This window comes from Panthera pardus, unplaced genomic scaffold, assembly GCF_024362965.1.
Source record: "Panthera pardus isolate Hobbes unplaced genomic scaffold, ASM2436296v1 HiC_scaffold_13, whole genome shotgun sequence".
Lineage (NCBI taxonomy): Eukaryota > Metazoa > Chordata > Mammalia > Carnivora > Felidae > Panthera > Panthera pardus.
Genome location: NW_026526688.1, coordinates 197454940 through 197476569, shown reverse-complemented (window position 1 = coordinate 197476569; position 21630 = coordinate 197454940). Strand labels below are relative to the sequence as shown.

At 47.3% G+C, this 21630-nt stretch overlaps 1 protein-coding gene across 1 annotated transcript in view; it reads right to left on the bottom strand.

Annotated features, from left to right (window-relative positions):
* Nucleotides 1-21630, bottom strand: part of CLNK (cytokine dependent hematopoietic cell linker) — a 165628-nt gene that overhangs the window by 87604 nt on the left and 56394 nt on the right. The window contains exon 3 of the mRNA XM_019453524.2: nucleotides 386-457. Within this exon, the coding sequence (XP_019309069.2) occupies nucleotides 386-457 (72 nt within the window). The remainder of the gene's footprint in view (nucleotides 1-385; nucleotides 458-21630) is intronic.

Below are 21630 nucleotides of genomic sequence, written 5' to 3'. Positions count from 1 at the left end.
CGGTGGTCTCTTGGCCCGATTCATCAAAGATTCATCATTAGATTGTTCGCCAGCCGAGAATGGAAACTTCCCTCTTGGTGGCTATCTCTCAGGCTGTGTAGAGACCTGGTGGGTGGTGCCAACAGCCCTGGTGAGATGCCTCGGGGCTTCTCAACCTTTACCTGCATCTCACACCAGCTGGCAATTCAACCCACATGAATTTGTTTTCCTTCGGGACCTCGGTCTCCATGTGACCGCTGACCTCTAAGATACTACTGGCAGCAATAACATTCTATCACATTAACATTGTGTGTGTGTGTGTGTGTGTGTGTGTGTGTGTTGGCAGCTTGTTGCCACAGAATCAAACTTTTCACTCCTCCATTAATAAACAAGTAAACATTCTGACCTATTTTTTGGCAGACTGAAGTCCTGGAATTTCAAATGACTGGAAGCTTCTTTTGTTGTCCTTCTCTTGCCCCTGGGATGAAAGCAAATAGATGGCAGTCAGGAAATAGCAAGAGGTGAGGGGAAAAAATTAATTAAGTGCATTCATTCATGGAAACAGCCACCCAGTCAGATTTAAGTAATGAACATCTCACACGCGACTCCAAATCTCTCTTTGCATTTCCGTTGGGGTTAAAAAAAATCTGCGTTTAAAGTAATGTAATTACTTAAAAATGTGTATATATTTTTAGTGTAAGAGCTTTATTTCACAAGGAGTGGGAGTGGGGGGGCTGCGGAAGAAGTGTCCCAGTCAGGATGAAAACGTGGGCTTCTCCCCCACGTCAGCAGGCTCAGTGTGGCCCCCTCCTCAAGCCGTGTGAGTCTCGTGACATTGCTCTGTGAAAGGAAGAGAATCACACCTTCGTCATGTGGTCGAGGGGAGGCAAGGACAAACAAGGACAGCGCCTGGGGCGGGGGGGGGGGGCCCAGGAACGTTCTAGATGCCTCCTTCACGAGTTGAATTTGACCCCCAGCTAGCAGACAGAACAGCATCCAGTGAAGGCAGGCGGATTACTTAGCAAGAGCAATTCAGATTCGAGTAATATTTATTGAAATTCTGTATGATTTAGATACTTTGCCGTGGAGTCTTCTGTGAAAAAAATTTTTAAATTGAGTTGATTTGGTCAAATTCAGGAAGGCATTCGCTATCATAAACCATCACTGTGATGCATCCTTTCTTTATTTAATTAGCCGTGCTTAATATCCTTGCATTTCTTTTGCAGGTATTTTGTGAGCTTTAGCAGGTGTTTCCTGGTGAGTTTCCTCTGCTAATGCTCCTCTCCTGAGCTCCGCTGACCCCCTCGTCCTGGTTCCCCCCACGTGGGGCACACTTCCTTCTCCTCGGTCCTTGGACTTTCTCTACTCCTAATCCCCTTTCTCTTCCAGATGCTGGTTATTGCCTGCCTTCTCCTCCTGCTTCTGAGCTCGGTGTAGGCGCCCGCCCCCCAGGGGAACCTTCCCTGACCTCTGAGAGAGACTCCTTCACCGACTTGTCCCAGTTGTAATTTTCCTTTTGTCTTAACTTGTAGCTGTGTTCGTGTCCCATAAGCCAGCTCATGCACCGTGCCCCCCCCCCCCCCCGCCCCAGGGTAGAGATGCACGGGGTGGGGAGTGGGGGGAGGGGGGAAGGGGGGCTGTGGTCAGCACCTGACCCTCGGAGGCCCCTCGGGGACGTGTGTGTGTGTGGGAGTGAAGGACTCTGGGAAATGCTTCCCGGTGCCTGGAGACCTTCCATCTAGGATTTTGTGTGCAGCCTACCGGCTGCGAAGTGATAAATAAAAAATTTAATGAGTTGTTTGCATGTAGTTCGTCACGGGGTACATCCCCACAAAGCAAGGTGATGGTGTTAGTTCCGTATTTCACATTTTACTTTTTTTTTCATTATTTCGTGATCGCAAAAATGAATTGTTGTGTTATTTGATCTATTTCATCGCTTTCTATTTCTCTGGGGGAAGCTTGATTCATGTCTGCATCGGTACTCTGACTTCTAAGCTCTAGACACGGGCATCTATTTTCCGGACCTTCCTGTGAGGTTATCCTCCAGCAGACTTTCCCCCGTGAGCAGCCTCTTTGCTCACATAGTTTGCAAACCAGCAGCCTGGGCACTAAACTTGAATCTTCTCTTTCTTGCCCCCATCACGCCACCTCCGTGCTTTGGTTCCAGATCCCGAGTCGATCCCCTGATGCTTGCTAGGCTGCCTCTTCTTCCTCACCCTGAGGGGCTCTATTCTGTCTTCGGTTCTTTATATGTATTTTTCATGCTTATTTATTTTTGAGAGAGAGAGAGAGAACAAGCAGGAGGGGCAGAGAGAGAGGGAGACACAGAATCCGAAGCAAGCTCCAGGCTCTGAGCTGTCAGCATAGAGCCTGAGGACTCAAACCCACAGACTGAGAGGTCATGACCTGGGCCAAAGTTGGATACTTAACCCACTGAGCCACCCAGACACCCCATGTCTGTCTGTTTCTTTTTCTTTCTTTCTTTCTTTCTTCCCTGTTATCTTTCTTTCTTTCTTTCTTTCTTTCTTTCTTCTCTCTTCTTTCTTTCTTTCTTTCTTTCTTTCTTTCTTTCTTCTCTCTTCTTTCTTTCTTTGTTTCTTCCCTTCCTCCTTTCCTCCCTCTTTCTTCTTCCTTTCTTTCTCTCTTCCCTGTTTGTTCTTTCTTTCTTTCTTTCTTTCTTTCTCTCTTCCCTGTTCTTTCTTTCTTTCTTTCTTCTCTCTTCTTTCTTTCTTTCTCTTTCTTTCTTTCTTCTTCTTTCTTTCTTTCTCTCTTCCCTGTTCTTTCTTTGTTTCTTTCTTTCTTTCCTGTTCTTTCTTTCTTTCTTTCTTTCTTTCTTTCTTTCTTTCTTTCCTCCTTTCCTCCCTCTTTCTTCTTTCTTTCTTTCTTCCTTTCTTTCTTTCTTTCTTTCTTCCCTTTTCTTTCTTTCTTTCTTTCTTTCTTTCTTTCTTTCTTTCTTTCTTTCTTTCTTTCTTTCTTCTCTCCTTATCTCTGGTCTGGCCCCTAGTATCAACCCCTTAACTGCCTCCTTGGCCTCTCAGGCTCCAATCCCCCTACTGTAAAGCAGCGGGGGTGAGCTTTCTCATTAGCAGATTATTATCAACTCACCTCCCTGCTTGAAAATCTTTACCGCTTCTCCACAAAATCCACACTCATCCCCACGAGAGCCAAGATCCCTGCCCCAAAGCCTTCCCTCCCTCCCTCCCGCCCTGTCCCCCTGTCAGGGCCCCGCACTGCCCTCTCTCCAGCTGTACTTTTGCAAGCCCCCACATCACTGATTAGATTGTTTTGGGTGGGGGACCCTCCTCTCTATCTGGCAAAAATAATTTCCATTCTTCAGGGTCTAGTTCGAATGCTCGTTTCCCCTGAGTTCTGTGCTGCTTCCTTTTTAGTGCTTTTGACATATCTCTGTTTTACCGTTCGTTCATTTGTTCACGAATCTGTTGATTCATTAGCTCCACAAACAGGTATCAGATCTATTCCGCACCAGGCTGTATGCTAGGCAGTGGGATGCAGTTGTTAAAGAAGATGGATGGAGTCTGCCTCGTGAATCTTGCCGTTGTTGGGGACACAGGTCAGAAACAAGTAAACAAGCAACCTTATTTTATCATGGGGCCTTGTATCTGCCTGTTCGTGTGTTCGTGTTCCCCTGGCGTAGGGGCTTGACGGTGGAGGCATATCCTGGGAATCTTTTCTCTCCTAGCACACTGGGTAACTGGCCTCAGGAATGTGCGTAAGATACCAAGAGATGCATCAGTAAAGAATAGACAAACGACCTGCCCATCTGGGCTCATCCACAGCAGTGAGCTGTGCGCTTAGTGTGCAGAATCCTGTGGGTCCCTCTGCCGCCAGGGAAATTCTGACCTGTCCCTGCACTGAGAAGGAGGCCCTTGGTTTCATTATATCATGTCAGAGCATTTCTGTGCTCCTGCAGCCCATGTGACATTTGCCTACATGGCTTCCACTAGTCCCATATTAAGAGCATGGGAAAGATTCTGGGAATTTCCTCCACCTCTTGCGAGAGGCACCTTAAGAGTCCAACATCCTGAAAGCTACCATTACTTTTCCAGATAATTTGCTTTCATCTTTTTAAGTTTAAGAAGAGAGTTGAAGGGCTCCTGGATGGCTCAGTCAGTTGAGCGTCTCTTGCTTTTAGCTCAGGTCGTGATCCCAGGGTCTTTGGCTCGAGCCCCTCATCAGACTCTGTGCTGAGTGTGGAGCCTGCTTAAGATTCTCTCTCTCTCTCCTCCTCTCTCTTTTCTTTGCTCCTCTCCACCCCCCCCCACTCTCTCTCTCTCTGAAATAAAAAAAAGAGAGTTGAACTTAAAGTCTTTTTCTATTTTCTATTTACAGCAACCCTTGGCAGTGAATGGCAGGCATCCTTCTCAGCTCCAAGTACAGATGAGGAAACAGGGACCCCAAGAGAGCAGAAAGGATCTGGTTAGAGTGACCAAGTCGGTTGGTGGCCAAGCCAGCACTAGAGGCCAGGTCCATGCCAAATGCACAGCAGGGGAAGCCAGAACCAGCGACTGCCAGAAGCCCAGGGCCAGGCGCCTCTGAAGACAACTGAGGAATGGAGACAGAATGAGTGGGGGCAGGTGTTCCACTGCCCACAGTGCATTAAGGGCAATGTTAACAAAGTTGGCAAATAAAGAGCCGTTCACCTGGATAAGAAGTAGTTAAAGCCTATTTGTTTTTCAACTGCAAGCAAAGAGCAGAGGTTAGAAAATGGAGAGGTTCCCTCCCTGTTGCCTGCTCCCTCCCTAGTTGAATTTTGTTCCCGAACCTCCGGGAAAACTAAAATGCCCAGCCCCACAGGTTTCCTCCCTACCCGGTTTCTCTGGTTTAAATCATTCTTTAGGGTTCCAGTTTTTAGAGACACGTGTTTTTAAGTGCACACCGTTGAGAGAATCATAAAGCCTCAGTCTGCCATAGAAAATGTTATTAAGAATGTTAATCACCGTAGGTCAAGATTACTTGCTTTGCATTCAGTTGAGATCTGACCTTGCAAGGTTCAGCATTCCCAAGTTGGCCATTGCATCTGTGAGCCTGGGGAGGATAGTTCTGTTCACGACCATAGTGGAAGTAGGTACGCGTCATTTTACAAGACCTCAAACATTTGGGACCAGCTGTCCTTCCTGTGGGCCACTCAGCCTGTCCCACCCACGTCGTGACGTGCGTCACATCAGCATTTTTAAACTGCTGCTCTATTGCTTGTCATTGATCCTAGTCAAGTGCCCACCAGGGAAGCACAGTTAATTCACTGCACAGGCACATCCTGCAAAAGTGAGAAGTGCCGCTGGCTCGTGGGGAAACTGAGGCACAGACAGCCAGTGGACGAGCCAATTAATTGTTCTTCCAAACGTCTCACATCCTGCCAAAAAAAAAAGAGTAAGAGCACATCACCCCACAGGACCCAGCCTCTCTTCTTGAATATTCTCCTAGCACTTGAGGCTCAACGCTTTCCAGCTGTCTCTGATTTCCTTCTCCTCTTCTGTACCTCCCTCCTGCACGATCAGTTGACAAAACCCATCTGGTCCCCCTTCACATGTTTTCGTGCTCGCTCCTTTTTAAATATACCCTCAGAACCTGCCTTCTCCAGATTCCCATTGCTTTCTGGGTAGACCTAACCCACTTGATGGTTTAGAACTGGTAGACCAGTTCTCTGGTGGAATCAATAACCACCTGCTACAGTGGGTTGAAGGGTGTCTACCAAGAGGTATGTATATCTGGCACGTGTGGATTTGACTTAGGTTGGAAAAAAGTTCTTTGAAAATGTAATCATGCTAAGGATCTTGAGAGATGAGACCCTCCGGGATTAGGGTGGGCCCTAAATCCAACGATGGGCCTTTTTGAGAAGAGAGGAGAAGAGAATATGTTAGGATGCTGTGTGAAGACCCATGTCTTCACATGGCAGAGTGAAGGCAGAGTCGGGCATGATGTGGCCACAAATTAGGGAACTCCTGAAGCCACCCGGAGGTGGAGGAGGTGAGGAAGGATCTCCTCTAGAGTCTTCAGAGGGAGCACAGGCCTGCTGACGCCTTGGTTTTAGACTTCTGGGCTCTAGAACTGTGGGAGAATACATCCATGTGGTTTTAAGCCACACGTTCATGGTAATTTGTGATGGCATCCCCGGGAAACTAACACAAGCACATCTAACCTGTCCCAAGGAACGGGAAATAAATTGGAACCAAATCCAAATCAAGGCAAAACACTCGGTGCTGTGATAAAAACAAATGAACAAACACAACAATGACAAAACATATGTTCTAGAAGGAAAAAGATGGACAAAACTGGTTAAATCTTGCAGTGAGGAGGTAGCCTCCCCAAAGTGGTGAGTGAGGATGAATGGGTATTTGCCAGACCGATGACACGGTGAGCTAGGAGGTGGCGAGGGAGGTGGGGGCAACTTATTTTGAGAGCTAAACACCTGCTTCGAGCTTTCCTGGTCGTTCCCCTCAAATTTCTCATCTTTTCCTTCCTGTACTCCCAGCTGTACCCAATATGGCAAGTATATTCTGATCGGCAGAGAAAGAGCAATTCCATTTATTCTGTGGTGAAACTACAGTTCTTCTTCTTCTTTAAATGTTTATTTACTTTTGAGAGACAGCGAGAGAGAGAGAGAGAGAGAGAGAGAGAGAGAGAGAGAGAGAGAACAAGCAGGGGAGGGGCAGAGAGAGAGACACACACAGAATCCGAAGTAGGCTCCAGGCTCCGAGCTATCAGCACAGGGCCTGACATGGGGCTTAAACCCACGAACCATGAGATCACGACCTGGGCCGAAGTCGGACACTTAACCGACTGAGCCACCCGGGTGCCCCAGTGAAACTACACTTCTGTTCATGAACTGTCAGATCAAGTTCAGTTTTTGCAGAAGGCTCTCATTCTATGCACCCACGGTGAACTTGCAGGCTTCTAAGAAATCACACAAATTGCTCTTAAGCCATAATTGTCCTTCAATGACTTGTGCAGCTGGATTGTTGACTCCAAGATCACGAATGGTAATAATGAATACCCTAGAATTATAAGGATAATAATGACAGCTCAAAACTTATGTAAGATTTACTGGCTATCATTTGTCATTTCACACATCCTCACAACATCCTGTGAGAATGTTCTTACTCTGTTGGCTTTCTTCAACTCGTGTTCAAGTCATGCTGTATCTCCTCAGAAATTGATGCATGTCGGGTTCCTGAGGAGATAGACTAAAACGTAATCATGTAGGCATTGAGCTCCTGGGATCAGTCCCTAGTGAAGGAAAGAAACAGAATAACATTGGCAGAAGGAGGTGGTAGGCTGTGCTCTGAGGCTGGCCTCGTGGACCTTCACCACTGTCCTGAGCTGTGGTGGGAGGTCGGGGCTTTTGTGCCCCTGGGTGGATAGTCAGTGGATGCGGGTTGTCTCGGGTAAGGCAAATTCAACCAAAGAAATTCCCAAAGAAGGTTGAGGGGGGACCTAGGAATAAACTCACAAAGTCTAGTACAAAATCACACTGGCTTCTGACTTTTTAGTAAGTCTGAGGCCTCAGACTCAAAATGGGCCTTGGCTATATTTCTCAGTAGGAGAGAGGAGAAATTTACAGGAAGGATAGGGACAAAGCAGAATGATTCTGAGGCCAGTTGTCCCCAGGGAAGGAGACTATCAGGTCAGAGAGGCGCTAATCTCCACAGAAGTAATGTGGGGTGGACACAGAGTCAAGAGCACACACCTGTACTTGATCAGGCTTTGAATCTTGTTCTGCTAACCAACTAAGTCATAATTTATCTCATCATCCCCATTCTACGCACAAGGAAGGGCAGAGGTATAGTACCTCCCTCACGTATGGACTGCATGTGAGTGGTCATTTTCCTCATCTAGGACCTGATTCTTACTCAGAATGACGAAAGAATACAGTTTAGTATATACAGGAAGGACAGTTGACAATTAAAATATTTCACCAAAGACAAAATATTTCACCAAAGACAAAAAAAAAAATATATCCAAAGTTGCTTGATTAGAGAGATGCAAATCTATGGTCCTGGAATTAAATGTTACCTCATTTGTTTGACCACGGGTTGTTTCTTTTTTTGATTTTCTGATTTTTTTTTTTTTTTTTTTGAGAACAACCAGCCTGTGATTATTCATAATAACATAGAGTGGTATCTTCAGGAGATTGAGAAGCATCAGCTAGAAAAACTCTAGAAACTACTGTTGATGGGGACTTTACACAGAGTAAAATTAAGCTATTCAATCATTTTGGTCTTTTTCCCAGCCATTTGTTTTGGGTGCTTGGGTGCACCGGGTGGTCATCCGTTAGGATCGGATCCAATCTAAATGCAGCGACTGCTTCCTTGGCTGCGAGTTAATTGCCCAATATTTTCCCAGGTAAATAGAATATTGGATTCCCACATGTCGTTTTGTTAGCAGGAAATTCAACTCCATCACTTAATCCAATACCTCTTAGGCATTAGAGATTATGTCATTGGACTTAACTCTAGAATTTTCTTCCTGTGTCTGGGGAATGGCTTTGAATGCTTCAGTGAGGTTCTGCAGAGTATATAGTGTAAGAACATGTCATGTCTGTCTGTGTGATATGATCTCCTTGGCCAAGTCAATTTCTGCCACTCTGCCTCCAGCTATAAGATGTTTGTTCCTCATGAGAATTTTGAAAATATTGACCAACCATAACCTACTGCTTTCCCTATATCAACATCAAGTTGACTGTAGAGCCTTGGAGTAGTTCTGCATAAATACCACTGTCGTTTTGTTCTCAGCCTCTGAGAGATGAACGCCATACAATGGCCTGGGTCTTCAACAACATGAGAAGTCAATCTAGAAAGGGTAGCTGTTTTATAGTCTCCTAGGATTCTAGTTTGAGTCCAGCCCAACCAACACGACCTCATATTCATCTGCACAGTCCTTTAAGAGCCGTGACCTTCACCGTGCTATGCGTCACCCTTACTTTGTACCAGCCCCACCGTGAACTTTAATTTGTGTGTCCGTGAGATTTCCTTCTCTTGTATACAATCCATGAGGCTGTCTACTCCCTGAGAAAGTCCGTAGGATTTTTTTTTCTTCCTTATAAATCCACAGGATCGTTTTCTCTCCTAAAGAATTTATCAATTCTTCTAAAAAATGTGCCATACTTTTTTTTTTTTTTATCTATTAGTTATCTATGACTGTATCAATATGATCACAAACTTAGCAGGTCAATCAACACATGCTTATTATCTCACAGTTTTAGTGGATCAGAAATAGGTATGGCCTTGCTGGGTTCTTTGTTTTAGGGTCTTTTTCTGAGGCCTCAGTCAAGGGGTCGGCCAGGGTTGGAAAGCTCAATGGCTCAATTGATAGCTGGCAGGAGTCAATTTCTTGCAGCCTGTTGGGCCGAGGGCCTCAGTTCCTTGGTGTCTGTTGGCTGGAGGCTGACCTCAGTTCCTTGCCATGTGGGCCTCCCTAACATGCCACTTGCTTCATCAAAGCATGCCAACCAAGAGGACAAGAGGAAGTCGCAATCTGCGGTAACATAGCCACAGAAATGACCACCCATTTCCTACTGTTTCCAAGCAGCCACGGGCCTTGCTCCCACTCCAGGGGTGGGACTTATACAGCGAGGGAGGTGAGTACCAGGAGACAGACAACTGGGGGGGGGGGCATTGTGGTGTCTGTCTGCCACATGTTCAAGGTGGAAGCGTGAGTGAGATGACACTTTAGTAACATCGAGAAGAGTTTTTGCAAACCTACAGACCAGATCAGCCCGAATCTTTCTGCAGCCTGTTTTATCACTTTCTGTGACCTCTGCAAATGTCAGGCCAATTTCTGGAAGTTTTTCAGCGAATTACAGGAAGCTCCAGCCGAGACCAGAACGAACTGGTTCTCCAACTCTTTTGCGCACGAGGGGCCATTGCAATGGCTTTTGCAGCAGGATGCGGTACTTCTGAGTCCCTTAAAGTAGTCCCCACGTCAGTGGTCACAAGCCACTTTTCCAAGTGATTGATGCCCATTTTGTTTCTTCCGCTTGGGCCCTAAGCTGTGTGGGTAGGGTGTGGGTAGGGTGGGTAGGGTGTGGGTAGGGTAGGCCCTGAGCTGCGAGGGTAGGGTGGGTAGCTGCCGTTCACATGGCAGGTTCCTGTGCACGGTTCCTTCTAAACCTGGGAAATGTCTCCCTGAGCGTCTAGAAGTCCCATATCTTGGGGACTTGATGTGCCAGAGGCTAGATGTTGGATATCATTTATGTGCTTCACTGCTGAACCCAGTGTACAGCTTTTTTGCTACACATTTTTTTTTTTTTCTTTAAAGTTTGAACTTGAGCATATTTACGTAGGACCTATACTCTCGGGCTCATGAAGCCCACCATTCATCCCGGACATCTTACACTTTTGTATACACTGACTGGCCCCTGAAGATTTGAGCTGGTGACCCTTTCCAGAGGAATTTGAGAGGACAGTCCGTTCAATAATGAGTTGACTACAAAGAAATGTTTTAATTGCTATCCCTCATCTATCACACCTTAATAATGCTTAATTTGAGGGGCGCCTGGGTGGCTCAGTCGGTCAAGCGTCCGACTTCAGCTCAGGTCATGATCTCGCGGTCTGTGAGTTTGAGCCCCGCGTCGGGCTCTGTGCTGACAGCTCGGAGCCTGGAGCCTGCTTCAGATTCTGTGTCTCCCTCTCTCTGACCCTCCCCTGTTCATGCTCTGTCTCTCCCTGTCTCAAAAATAAATAAACGTTAAAAAAAAAAAATAATGCTTAATTTGATGTGTCTGTCACCTTGGCTAGACTATGATGCTCAGTGGTCTGGTCAAACACCAGCCTAGATGCTGTTAAGAAGGTATTTCTTAGATGCGAGAAAACATTTAAATCAGTGGGCTCTGAGTGACGCAGACGACTCCTCATAATGTGGGTGGGCCTCACCCCATCAGCTGAGGCCTCAAAACCCGAGATGGAGGTTTCCGGAAGAAGAAGGAATTCTGCCTCAAGACTTCAACGTGGAAACCCTGCCTGAGTGTCCAGCCTCTGTCCTGCAGAATTTGGATTCACCGATTGCAATACAACTCTTCTATGAGTCTCCAGGCTGCTGGCCTGCCCTGTAGATTTTGGACTTGCCACCTCCCACAATTGTGTGGGCCAGGTTCTCAGAATACATCTCTCTCTGCGGGCAGGCATGCATGTATTCTTTTGGTTCTATTCCCTGGATAACCCTATTATACTTCTCAAGCACAGAGTCGGGAACTGCCTCGAAACAGAGAGGGAAGGAAGGAAACGTAATTAACAGGTAGTAAGCACCCGCCATGTGCCAGGTATCATACTGGGTGATCTAATTTAATCCTCACAACAGACCTTCAAATCAGATGAGGGCAACTCATGTTGTTCTCATCTCACAGATGACAAAATGAAGGCTCGGGGCTCCAGTCAACCAGGCTCCAGAGTTGGACAGATCTCGGTGTAAAACCTGTTCCTTCACAGGACGGACTCTGCATGTAATGGACTCCACTGTAGGCCACAGCGAGTGTCTGATGAACGAGGGAAAGAGGAAGGATCCCCGTAGGGTGCAGCAAGGCTCCCAGCTGGTTTCTGGGGAGGAGACCCAGGGGGCAGGGCCCTGGGAGAAGATCCCGTCAGGATGGCGTGGCCCCTGCTGTGGGAAGTTCTCTCTCCCTTGGTGCCCGAGTCATACTGGACTTTGAACTGCCAACGAAGACACAACAGGAGCCCTTGTCTATGGGACGTGGCCTGATCACCCATCCGAATTGGCGCAGTGAACCCACGCCTAGAGACCCCATAGGAAGCGACCTTTGTTGGAAGGCACACACTGCTGACGAGGCCTGACTTCAGCCCTGCTCAGAGCCAGGAATACAGCAAGGTACTCCCTGAGTCTCTGCACACCAGGAGATCACAATCCAAGGGCTCTGGGGGCTGTTCCTGCCTTGCCTGACATCACATGTATAGCAGAAAGAGAGGGGAGTGGCCTGCATATAGGACAGACTCATGTTCTGAAGCAGCTTCAGTTTTTTCTTTTTTTAATGCTTATTTTTGAGAGAGAGACAGAGCACGAGTCGGGGAGGGGCAGAGAGAGAGGGAGACACAGAATCCGAAGCAGGCTCCAGGCCCTGAGCTGTCAGCACAGAGCGGGACGCGGGGTTCGAACTCATGAACCCTGAGATCGTGAGCTGAGGCGAAGTCAGAATCGTAACCAAATGAGCCACCAGGGCGCCCCTTCCTATCTTTGTTTACTCCTAATTCGAAAGGCTACGCAGTTCCAAGACCATCCACCTGGCTCTGACCTGCTTTTCCTTTTTGTTCACAAATTTGCTGCATGTTGAATTTACACCTCGCCAGGAGGTAGCCCCTTTCTGAACCTTCTTCAGGCTCCTGGGATCCACTCGGGAGGCACTCCGCACTCGGGTTCCCCTGACTCAGAGAGAGGCTCTGGGTTCTCTATTGACATGGATCCAGGATTGCCCCCTTCATGGTCATCACTGGCGTGAACATCTCCCACCAAAACTCTGACTTCCTGTCATCCCCTCACACAGAACGGCAGCAGAGGAAATATTTGTGCACGAGAAGATCCCTAGATGGAGGAAGGACTCTCTTGAGGGAATCACTAATTCTTGTTTACTAAGGCAGAAAAAGGAAGCAGAATATTCCAGAAGAGACCGGCTCTGCCTATGGGTTGCAGATGCAGAGTGGAGGGTGGGGTCTGCATGTAGCATCTTCCTTTTCCAGAGTTTTAGCCTCAATGATTCCACTGAGCATGAGGGTCAGTGGAAAGATAGATATCCTCTCCTCAAACCTGTTAAGCTTACAGATGAGGAAACGTGGCCCCAGAGAAGTGGTATGACCTGCCCGAGTTAACCAGACGCTGGCGGAGAAGGTTCCAGCACAGCTCCTGGCTCCCCCTGTGGTACCCAAGGTCTTTTTCATTTGGCCTTGGCTTCCCCAGTGCTTGTCTTCTAATTAGACCTCTTTGTGTGCCTTGTAAATAATTTCTCCTCATTTTCTTTTTAATCTTCTTGAGGCAAGAAAGACAAAGAAAGATAATCTAATTTAGCTCATAAGAAAGTAATCCAGAACCCTTTATGTCCACTTTTCAAGAAACCCCACAAAACCTTTTTCCCATTTTGCCTTTTTGTTTGTTTGTTTAAATTTTGATTCAGCAAAAGGAAACAAACGAACCAAGAAAAATAGGAGTCTTACAAATCATCTTTTCAAATGCTTTCTCTCTCTCTTTTTTTTTTTTTTTTGTCTTGACTGTCAGGGGACTGAGCTTCTAACAGACCATCAGGGTATGTAATGAGCAAATACAATAACAACAGTGAATTACCCTTTTTGTACAGCCAACTATGTGTTCATAATGGAATTTAATTTATAGATGGGCATGCCTGAAAGATTCTGGATGTGGATAGAAAACGACATGTGAAAAGCAATATGTGTATTTTTAAAAAATGTCTCAGAACAAATGCTCGGTTTGTGTCTGGTCAGTACACACCCAATGAAAAGTCAAGAGTAAAAGGGGACATAACTGACCTTCTGGGTCTGCAGGGGTGCCAGGGAGGGGTCTCCTGCTAACAGGGCAGCGGGGCTTCTACAGAATGAGACCCCTCAGGACAATGTCCTCTTCCTCCATCTCCTGGCCTAACCAACACATTCTGACTCCAGAAGGTCTGAAGAAAGGAAGGGAAATCAAGACACGGGAGTGAAGAAAGAAGGGAAAGGAGAAGATTCTAGAAGATGCCAGCTCTTGGGCTCATCTCCACCCTCCCTTCTGTGAGAACCTGTAGCGCCCTTCGCAGCAATGATTTTACTCTGTCACACCTCTGCGGGGTCCTGAACACGGTGATGCCAAGTATGTTTCCAAGGATTTCTCTGACCACTGGGTGGAGAGCAGGGGTGATGAGGGAGCAACGGGCAAGCTGAGGGCAAGCTAACAGCCACCGTCCCCCTGATGGGAGGTGTGTGACATCCCTCAGGCTCTCCCGGCTGCCCAAGAACAAAGGAAAGGGAAAAACTAATGATTAGCTGATAGAAATCACAGTCGTGCAGGACACGAGTCTCCATCGGTTTGCATCTGTCTTAGTAAGGATTTACAAGAAAAAAAAAAAGGCCATCTCGAGAAACCTCTGGACTCAACTCCCCGGAGCCCTCACACCACCCTCCCTTCCATAGGATAGAAAATCTTATATAACCAGTAATTCCTCACAACCCTAGTGCGGCTCTTTCTGCCCACGGGTCCTGTCCCCTGTGCCTTAATAAAACCACCTTTTTTGCACCAAAGGTATTTCAAGAATTATTTCCCGGCCGTTGGCTCCGAACTGCAACACTTCAACCCACATCAGAGTGTAGATTACGCAGAAGCAAGGAGACTTCTGGGGAAGCTATTGCCAGTAACCCGGACAGCAACTGATACTGGCTGAGATCTGGGGCCATGGGGACTACAGGGCAGTGGGGGACCAGGGAGGTGTCATTACCCTAGGAGCAACGGCCGAGACTCTGTGGCATTCTCCCCTATCACCTCTCCCCACCCCATCCACAGAGTTACTCTCTCCTTAATGCTGGTTCCCCTGGAAACCATTCAAAAAGGAAGCTTTCCCAGCATTTCATGCTTTTCCCTATTCCATTTGGCGTTGCCGTTCTAACTACTTGGCTTCATCTTTGATGGCCTGGTGGAGATACTCTGTCCCTCTGCTCTGGAGCACAGAGCAAGTTGTGCGTAGGATTCCAGGGGAAGCGGGGTGGGGGGCACTCTCAGCGATAACCCCCACGCTGGCTGGAAAATGAGAGGGAGAGGCTAGTGGCTCTCCCTCAGTCTCCGCCTGGCGGTGTGCTTGCTTTCTCCAGACCTTAATTTCTCCAGCTATAAAGATGTCAAGAATGAAGGAGTCCTTCGATATCAGGCCCACGTGGGGAGGGAGGAGGTGAGGGGGGCTACCGGGGACCCTCGGTGATGTGCGAGGGCACATTCACGCTGCACACTGGAGCTGACGGTTAACCGTGGCAGGAATCCGAGAGCCAGTTGTTAAATGACTTGTGAAAAATTAAATTATATAAAGCCGCAATGGAATAAATCATGGTAAAAACAAAGGTAACACTCGGGCCACATCTCTTCCTAATTCTGCTACCTTTGCTGTCGTCTATGGTTTGATGGTCTTTACGTCTATTGTATCCGTGTGGGGGAAACAGGTACATTCTTCCCATCTCTGCGTCTGGCGACATCACGTCGGTTTTGACTTTGGCCTCCGTGGGAGCATTTGCACCACTGAACTTGGCACGCGCTACAAGTCGGGGTTTGTTCACTGCTTTGCCGATAGACGCACTAAAGAAAGTGATGGGGGGATGTCAGTAAAGCAGATTTAATGTAAAAGCGGGTCATGTCTGTAGCTGTAACATTGTAAACGGCACCGAAATGGAGGAGTTGTTTTCCCGGTATTCAAAAATGGTTTTCCCATCCAGCCAAGAAGTCGCTCACAGCACCGACAAAACAAACGAAGTTCTGGCAGACTTCGTGGTTTCCCTTCGGTTTTCCTCATGCATGTAAAGGAAAATTGCAGTCAATACGGACGTGAGAACTGTACTCATTTGCCAACCGCAACCAGAAGTTGCTTAGGGATGTAAGAGTTCAACCAACATCAGTGAAATCATTCTGTAAGAATCAATAGGCTGTATGGAAATTTACAATAAGGAGTACCGTGTATTTCATTAGTGTTTAAAATTTTTTTTAATGTTTTTATTTTTGAGAGACAGAGAGTGAGCAGGGGAGGGGCAGAGAGAGAGATAGAGAGAGAGAGGGAGGCACAGAATCTGAAACAGGCTCCAGGCTCTGAGCTGGCAGCACGGAGCACGACGTGGGGCTCGAACCCATGAACCCTGAGATCACGACCTGAGCCGAAGTCGGACTCGCAACCGACTGAGCCGCCCAGGTGCCCCTTTCATTAGTATTCACCCATTGTATACCATACATCCTGTGTACCAGTAAAATGTGCAGCAAACTGTGATTTTATATGCACTCCCCTCCCATCCCAGGCTCGGGAGCTGTTTGTTAAACGTTTCCTGAAGTTTACCAGATGATAACTGTTTACGGTGTCCTATGACAGAATGAGCCCAGCCTCGGTGCCAGGAATAGCTAGTGTCTCGCATACCTGTAATTAGACCCTGGATTTCCGGCCAGGGGCAATGATTAGACTGCTCTAAGCCACATACTTCTTATGTCTAAAGTGGCAACAATAATGTCTCCGTAGATGTGATGTGAGGCTGGGTGCCCAGTAAAGAGTTAATTCTATTCTTCTCTCAAGTATAGGAGCACAGAAAGAACAAAAATCCCCTAGAAAGGTGCTGCCTTCCTCCCCTCCCTGTCCCCTCCTGGCCCCTCCCCAATATGCTAATGACTTCACTGCTGGTTTTTTCCTGCTCTCCATCACCTCTGGCCTCTGTGGTTTATAGCTGGAGGAGCTGTGAGCCCAGGGCGGTTCCAAGTTCAAATATCCTTTTCTCTCTCCCCTCCGGGAAAAGAATCTTTGTCAACAAAACTGATGCCAGACAAAGAGAAGAACAGACCCCCAACCCCCTCCTGAACTACAACGTGATGAGTAATGATACAATGTGATGCTGAGGTGTGGGTTTCTCATCAATATCACTGCAAACTGCCGGAAGACAGAGGGTGATCCTCGATCGAAATTACTTTCCTACTCCTTTTCTGTGCCAGGCGCTTAGTAGGTACCCAAACTCTCCAGTAAGTTAAACTAATTAGATAATAGTTAACGTTTGCTCAGAGCGTCAAAGATAAAGCCTTAAGTGATTTATGAGCCAAGACGACTGTCTGAAACGTAAGGCTTGATCTCCCGGTAACCTCTGTCTTCCCCTTACCGTATAGCCAGGAAAAAGAACGGGAGAGAAAAAAGGACTTTCTTACTCCTCGGGCCGGTTCCCTTTGTGGTCTGAACGCTTCACATCTCTTCCACTCTGTGTGCAACCCAGGAGAGAAAGAACAGGTTCTGTTTTTGGCTTTGTTTGTTTTTGTTTGTATTCCTGGGCCGTGAGGACACCGTGAGCAGGGAGAAAGTGTGAGGGGAGTACGGTCCTCGGGTTAGAATCACTGGCCTTTCAGTTGTGAAGGAAAGAGCAAATGAGCAGACAGAAAATCAAGATTCTGAAGACGTTTTCTTAAATACTTACACGCGGATTTACCATATGACCTTGCGATTCCACACTTAGGGATCTACCCCAGAGAAGTGAAGACAGAGCCACAGAAAGACTTGCCCAGGAGTGATTCTACAAGTGTTACCCCTAAGAGTCCATGAACGGAAAACAAGCTTGATGTCCACTGACTGGTGGATGGATAGACGGCATGGGGTATATTCATGCAATGGGATTTATTCATTGCAATGAATTGCAAATTTATTCATGCAATGGGATATATTTAGCAATCAAAAGGAAGGAGCTATTACAGATGTCACAACTTGGGCAAACTTTAAAAACATGGCCGTGTGCAAGAAGCAGGCACAGGAGACCCCATAGTATATGATCTATTGATGTATCGACAAGCCCAGAAGAAACGACTCTAGATAGAGAAGATTAGTGGTTGCCTGGGGCAGAGGGTGGGAGCTGGGCTCTGGGAAGAGCAGTAAAAGAGGATGAGAGATGTAATTGAGGTGACGGAAATGTTCTATAACTGATGCATGGTGATAGTTAGCAACTTGCTAAATTTACGATAAAAGAAAATTGAATTGTATATTTGAAACGAGTGAATTACACAACACGTAATGTATGGCTAGAAAAGTTTATTTAAGAGAGGGTTCAGGAGGGGCGCCCGGGTGGCTCTGTCGGTTGAGCGTCGGACTCTTAATTTCAGCTTAGGTCTTGATTTCACGGTTCGTGGGTTCAAGACCCACACTGGCAGTGTAGAGCCTGCTTCGGATTCTCTCTCTCTCTCTCTCTGCCTCTCCCATGTGCTCTTTCTCTCAAAATAAATAAATAAACTTAAAAAGAAGAGGGTTCAGGAGAAAATCACCTATCGGCAGCGTCCCTCAGCTTTGATCAGTCATCAGTGAAGGTCCCAGGCTGCATCCTCGCCCACAGAAAAGTGACAGTGAGTCTCTGTGCTCTGTGCAGCCACTCACCTGGGCTGAGCCTCCGGGAGGAAGGGATTAGTCCTCCTGGGGCTGTCCCTGCAGGTGGCCGGGCACCCACGGACTAAGCCCTGCAATTCATTCTAACAACACCCAGCTCTCCCTGAAGGTAATTGCCGGAGCCTTTTTGCGCTAAATTAGAATCAAGCACGCTAATCACCTGTTAGGAAAATTCAACTCACTCTGGTTTTGGGAACTTTGTGTTTTTAACTGGCCAGACTCCTGAGCTGCTGCCCGCAAACGGGGGATAGACATTAGTAGGAGACAGATGGAGTCTTCGAGACTGTGTTTGGGTAATAACAATATGGTCAATACCTGGTTGGAAATAAAATTAAATGTTATGAGCTGCCATCCTTCTCAGAGCACCTTGGCCGCTCTGCATGTGACAATGACCTCACTAATTGGTTAGAATTAGCTTTACTTCTGTAGGAAACAGAGGCCAGAACGCATGCGTGTGTGTGTGTGTGTGTGTGTGTGTGTGTGTGTGTGTAGAGGGAGCTTGGGGTGTGGAATGTGACCAGAACAGAAAAGAAAGAAAAGGAAATAGAAATGAAAGGACAGAGGATGAATAGGTTGGAATAGATTTCTACGCGGTGCCTGGGTGGCTCAGTTGGTTAAGCGTCCGACTTTGGCTCAGGTCATGATCTCGTGGTCCGTGGGTTTGAGCCCTGCCTGGGGCTCTGTGCTGACAGCTCAGAGCCTGAAGCCTACTTCGGATTCTGTGTCTTCCTCTCTTGCTCTGCCCCTCCCCCACTCATGTGCGTGTGCTCTCTCTCTCTCTCAAAAATAAATAAACATTAAAAAATTTTTTTAGAAAAAGGTATACATTTCTATGACCCTCAAAAAACAAACATGGAAACACAAACAGATAAAAACGTGTTTAACACAGCCATGTGTGGTGTGTGCTTCACATCGTCTCAGGGAATCCTCTCAGACTACTGGTGTATTCAGGCCCATTTTGCAGATAAGGAAACTGAGGCCAAGGGGGCCGAAATGCCCTGCCCCGTAAGTTGGAACTGACAATCAAGCTTAATCCTGCTTGGGTCAAAGCCCAGGATTCTTTCTATGATACCCTGTCCTCATAGTCACAGAAGAAGGAGCCTAAACCACTAGCCCCAATTTTCTTGTTACGGGAGAAGGTGAGAGATCTGTAGCCCGGACACTCCTTCCCCTTGGTCTTCACTCCCAAGTGGGAGATTCCATGTATCGGGGGACAGGAAGAGAACTGGGCATGCTCCCATCTTCTTCTACCCACCCCCTTGTCTCAGAACCTTAGAGCTCACACGACCTCATGTGAAAAGAGAGCCTTGAAGACCAGAAACACAGAGCCGGGTGGCCCAGCCCTGCAGCCAGGCAATAGGCAGAGGTACCTCTGTTCCCGAGAGGCACCCCTTGATTAGGAGTCTGTGCCTTTTAGGGGGTAGGGGGTGATCGCTTGCTCCTTTTCAGTGAGTTTTTGGTACCCAGCTTGTCTATATTAACACCGCTCATCAAGTCTCCTCACTCAGGCGCTGACTTAACTGTCAAAGAATTGTCATTGGTTATACGTGGAGCTACTGGGCTGGGCCCTCTCTGACTTTGATGTTTGTCCCCTTTCATTTTCCCATAAAGGCACCATCTGTTCTACCCCTGGCGTATAGCAAATCAAACCTGCGGAATTTCTCCTGGTCCCCCATCCCCCTCTCCCCCACTTCCTCAGTGAGTAACTCATCTGCTTTTCAAAACCGAGATCCTCGTCGGCCTCCCTGAATGTGTCTTGTCTGCCTGGCCTGTTAGATGGCCCGTCGCCTGGCTCTCTTGGTGCTCTCCTCCTCTCCTCTGACTTCTCTTACAGTGCTCACCATATTGCCCCGTAACCCCCGGCTGGCTTGCCCGTCTGTCCCTTGAGACAGGGTAGAAACATCGCACAGAGGTCAGAAGGGGAGCGACACATCTCCAGACGGGGAGACGCTGAGGACAGGGGCCTGTCTGGTTCGGCTGCTCATTCCTAGCCCCAAGCACAGTCCCTGGGAGAGAGATAATTGATATTTATGAACCGTTTGTGGAATAAGGAACAGACGGATAAGTCCATAACTAAAAAGGAGAAAGCTGAGGGCCGTTGGGGCCTTTCCAGGTTAGGGTCCGTGGAGCTGAGGGCATAATCTTTGCGAGGGCGAATTGCTATCAGAAACGTGCCTGAAGCGAGCCACGCCAGGTTGGGACCCACAAGTGTCAGCCACTGGAATGTCTAGCCCTTGAATTCATTCTGTCCTCGGATTCCATAAGCCAACGTCAGATCCACGGTTATTATTCTGTCCTCTCCGGGAAGATATTAAGAACAAAGCATCAAGAGAAAGGTGATGCATGTCTTAAAAAGCAAAGGACAGCTCACTTTCCAGGTGGGGCCTGGGGCCCGTGGCTTCTCCATGAGCTCCTTTTGTGTGCAGCCCCCAAATTTCCCAACGGCGGCCCATGGTCCCGTGACTAGACTCTGGGGCTCCACAGGCAAAGGGATGAACAATTGTAAGGGTAATTGAACACTTCACAGGTTTTCGCAGTGGATCAGCACTGAGCCATTTATCCCAGGTGTTTCTGTGAGTGAGATGCTGAGAAAATGCACACCGTTAAATGGTTCTCAAATCACTCTTTCGTCTGGCAAAACAGGACTTGGTGTTTGCTGTCTAGATCATAAAAGCAAGTGGTTTGGGAACAATAGCTACTTAGAGGCTAGACAAAAAAAGAAAAAAAGTTTTTGGCTTGGAAATTTGAGTCCTTGCACATTAGGCATTGAAAGATTTCAAAGAGTAGAAAATACTTAAATGCCTGTGGGCTCTACCCCTTTATGTGGAAAATGCCGTATAGGCTGTTAAGGGGGTAGAGTCGGCCTGGAACCCAGGCTGCTAATAGGTATTATTTCCTCTTTACAGTTGGGGAAGTTGAAGCTCGTGGTCACGCAGCTTAAAAGGAGTGATGCTGGAAAGCAAACCCGATTTCAAGCCCCGCGTCTTCTCCAGGCATGTATGCTATTTTGTTCGTTCTAGGGTTCCTCTCGTCCTCCTCGGGGAGCTCACAATTCGCTAGATGTGACTGGTCACAACAGCTCATGGCTACGTGTAACAGGCAGGAGGGCGAAGGCTCCACGAAGAGGGTCTTTGTATCACCCTTGGTCAAAATGCTGTGGGGCAGAAAAGGACCTTCACACCATAGCAAAGATGTCTCCACCGCTGGCTCTTTATTGAGGAAGAGCATGACTTTGGTATCAAACCCCCTCGTCGTGGTTTGGTGGAGGGAGCCTCAGGACATAAAAAATCCCTACCATGAAATTCATCTATTTTAAGCGTACCATTCAATGGTGTTTATTCTGGAAGTTTCACCTTAGCAGCGCTGTTAAAACGTGATCTAAAAGATACATACTATATAAAGATATATAGATTATTGAACAGATATATAGCATAGGCAATTCTCATTCCAGAGAATCCAGACTGGATCTTCCTGAACTCAACTCACTGGTTGGTTTAATGAGTTGACTTAACAAGGCATAACGAGTCCCTCTATGGGTTCTGTGGGTTCACAGA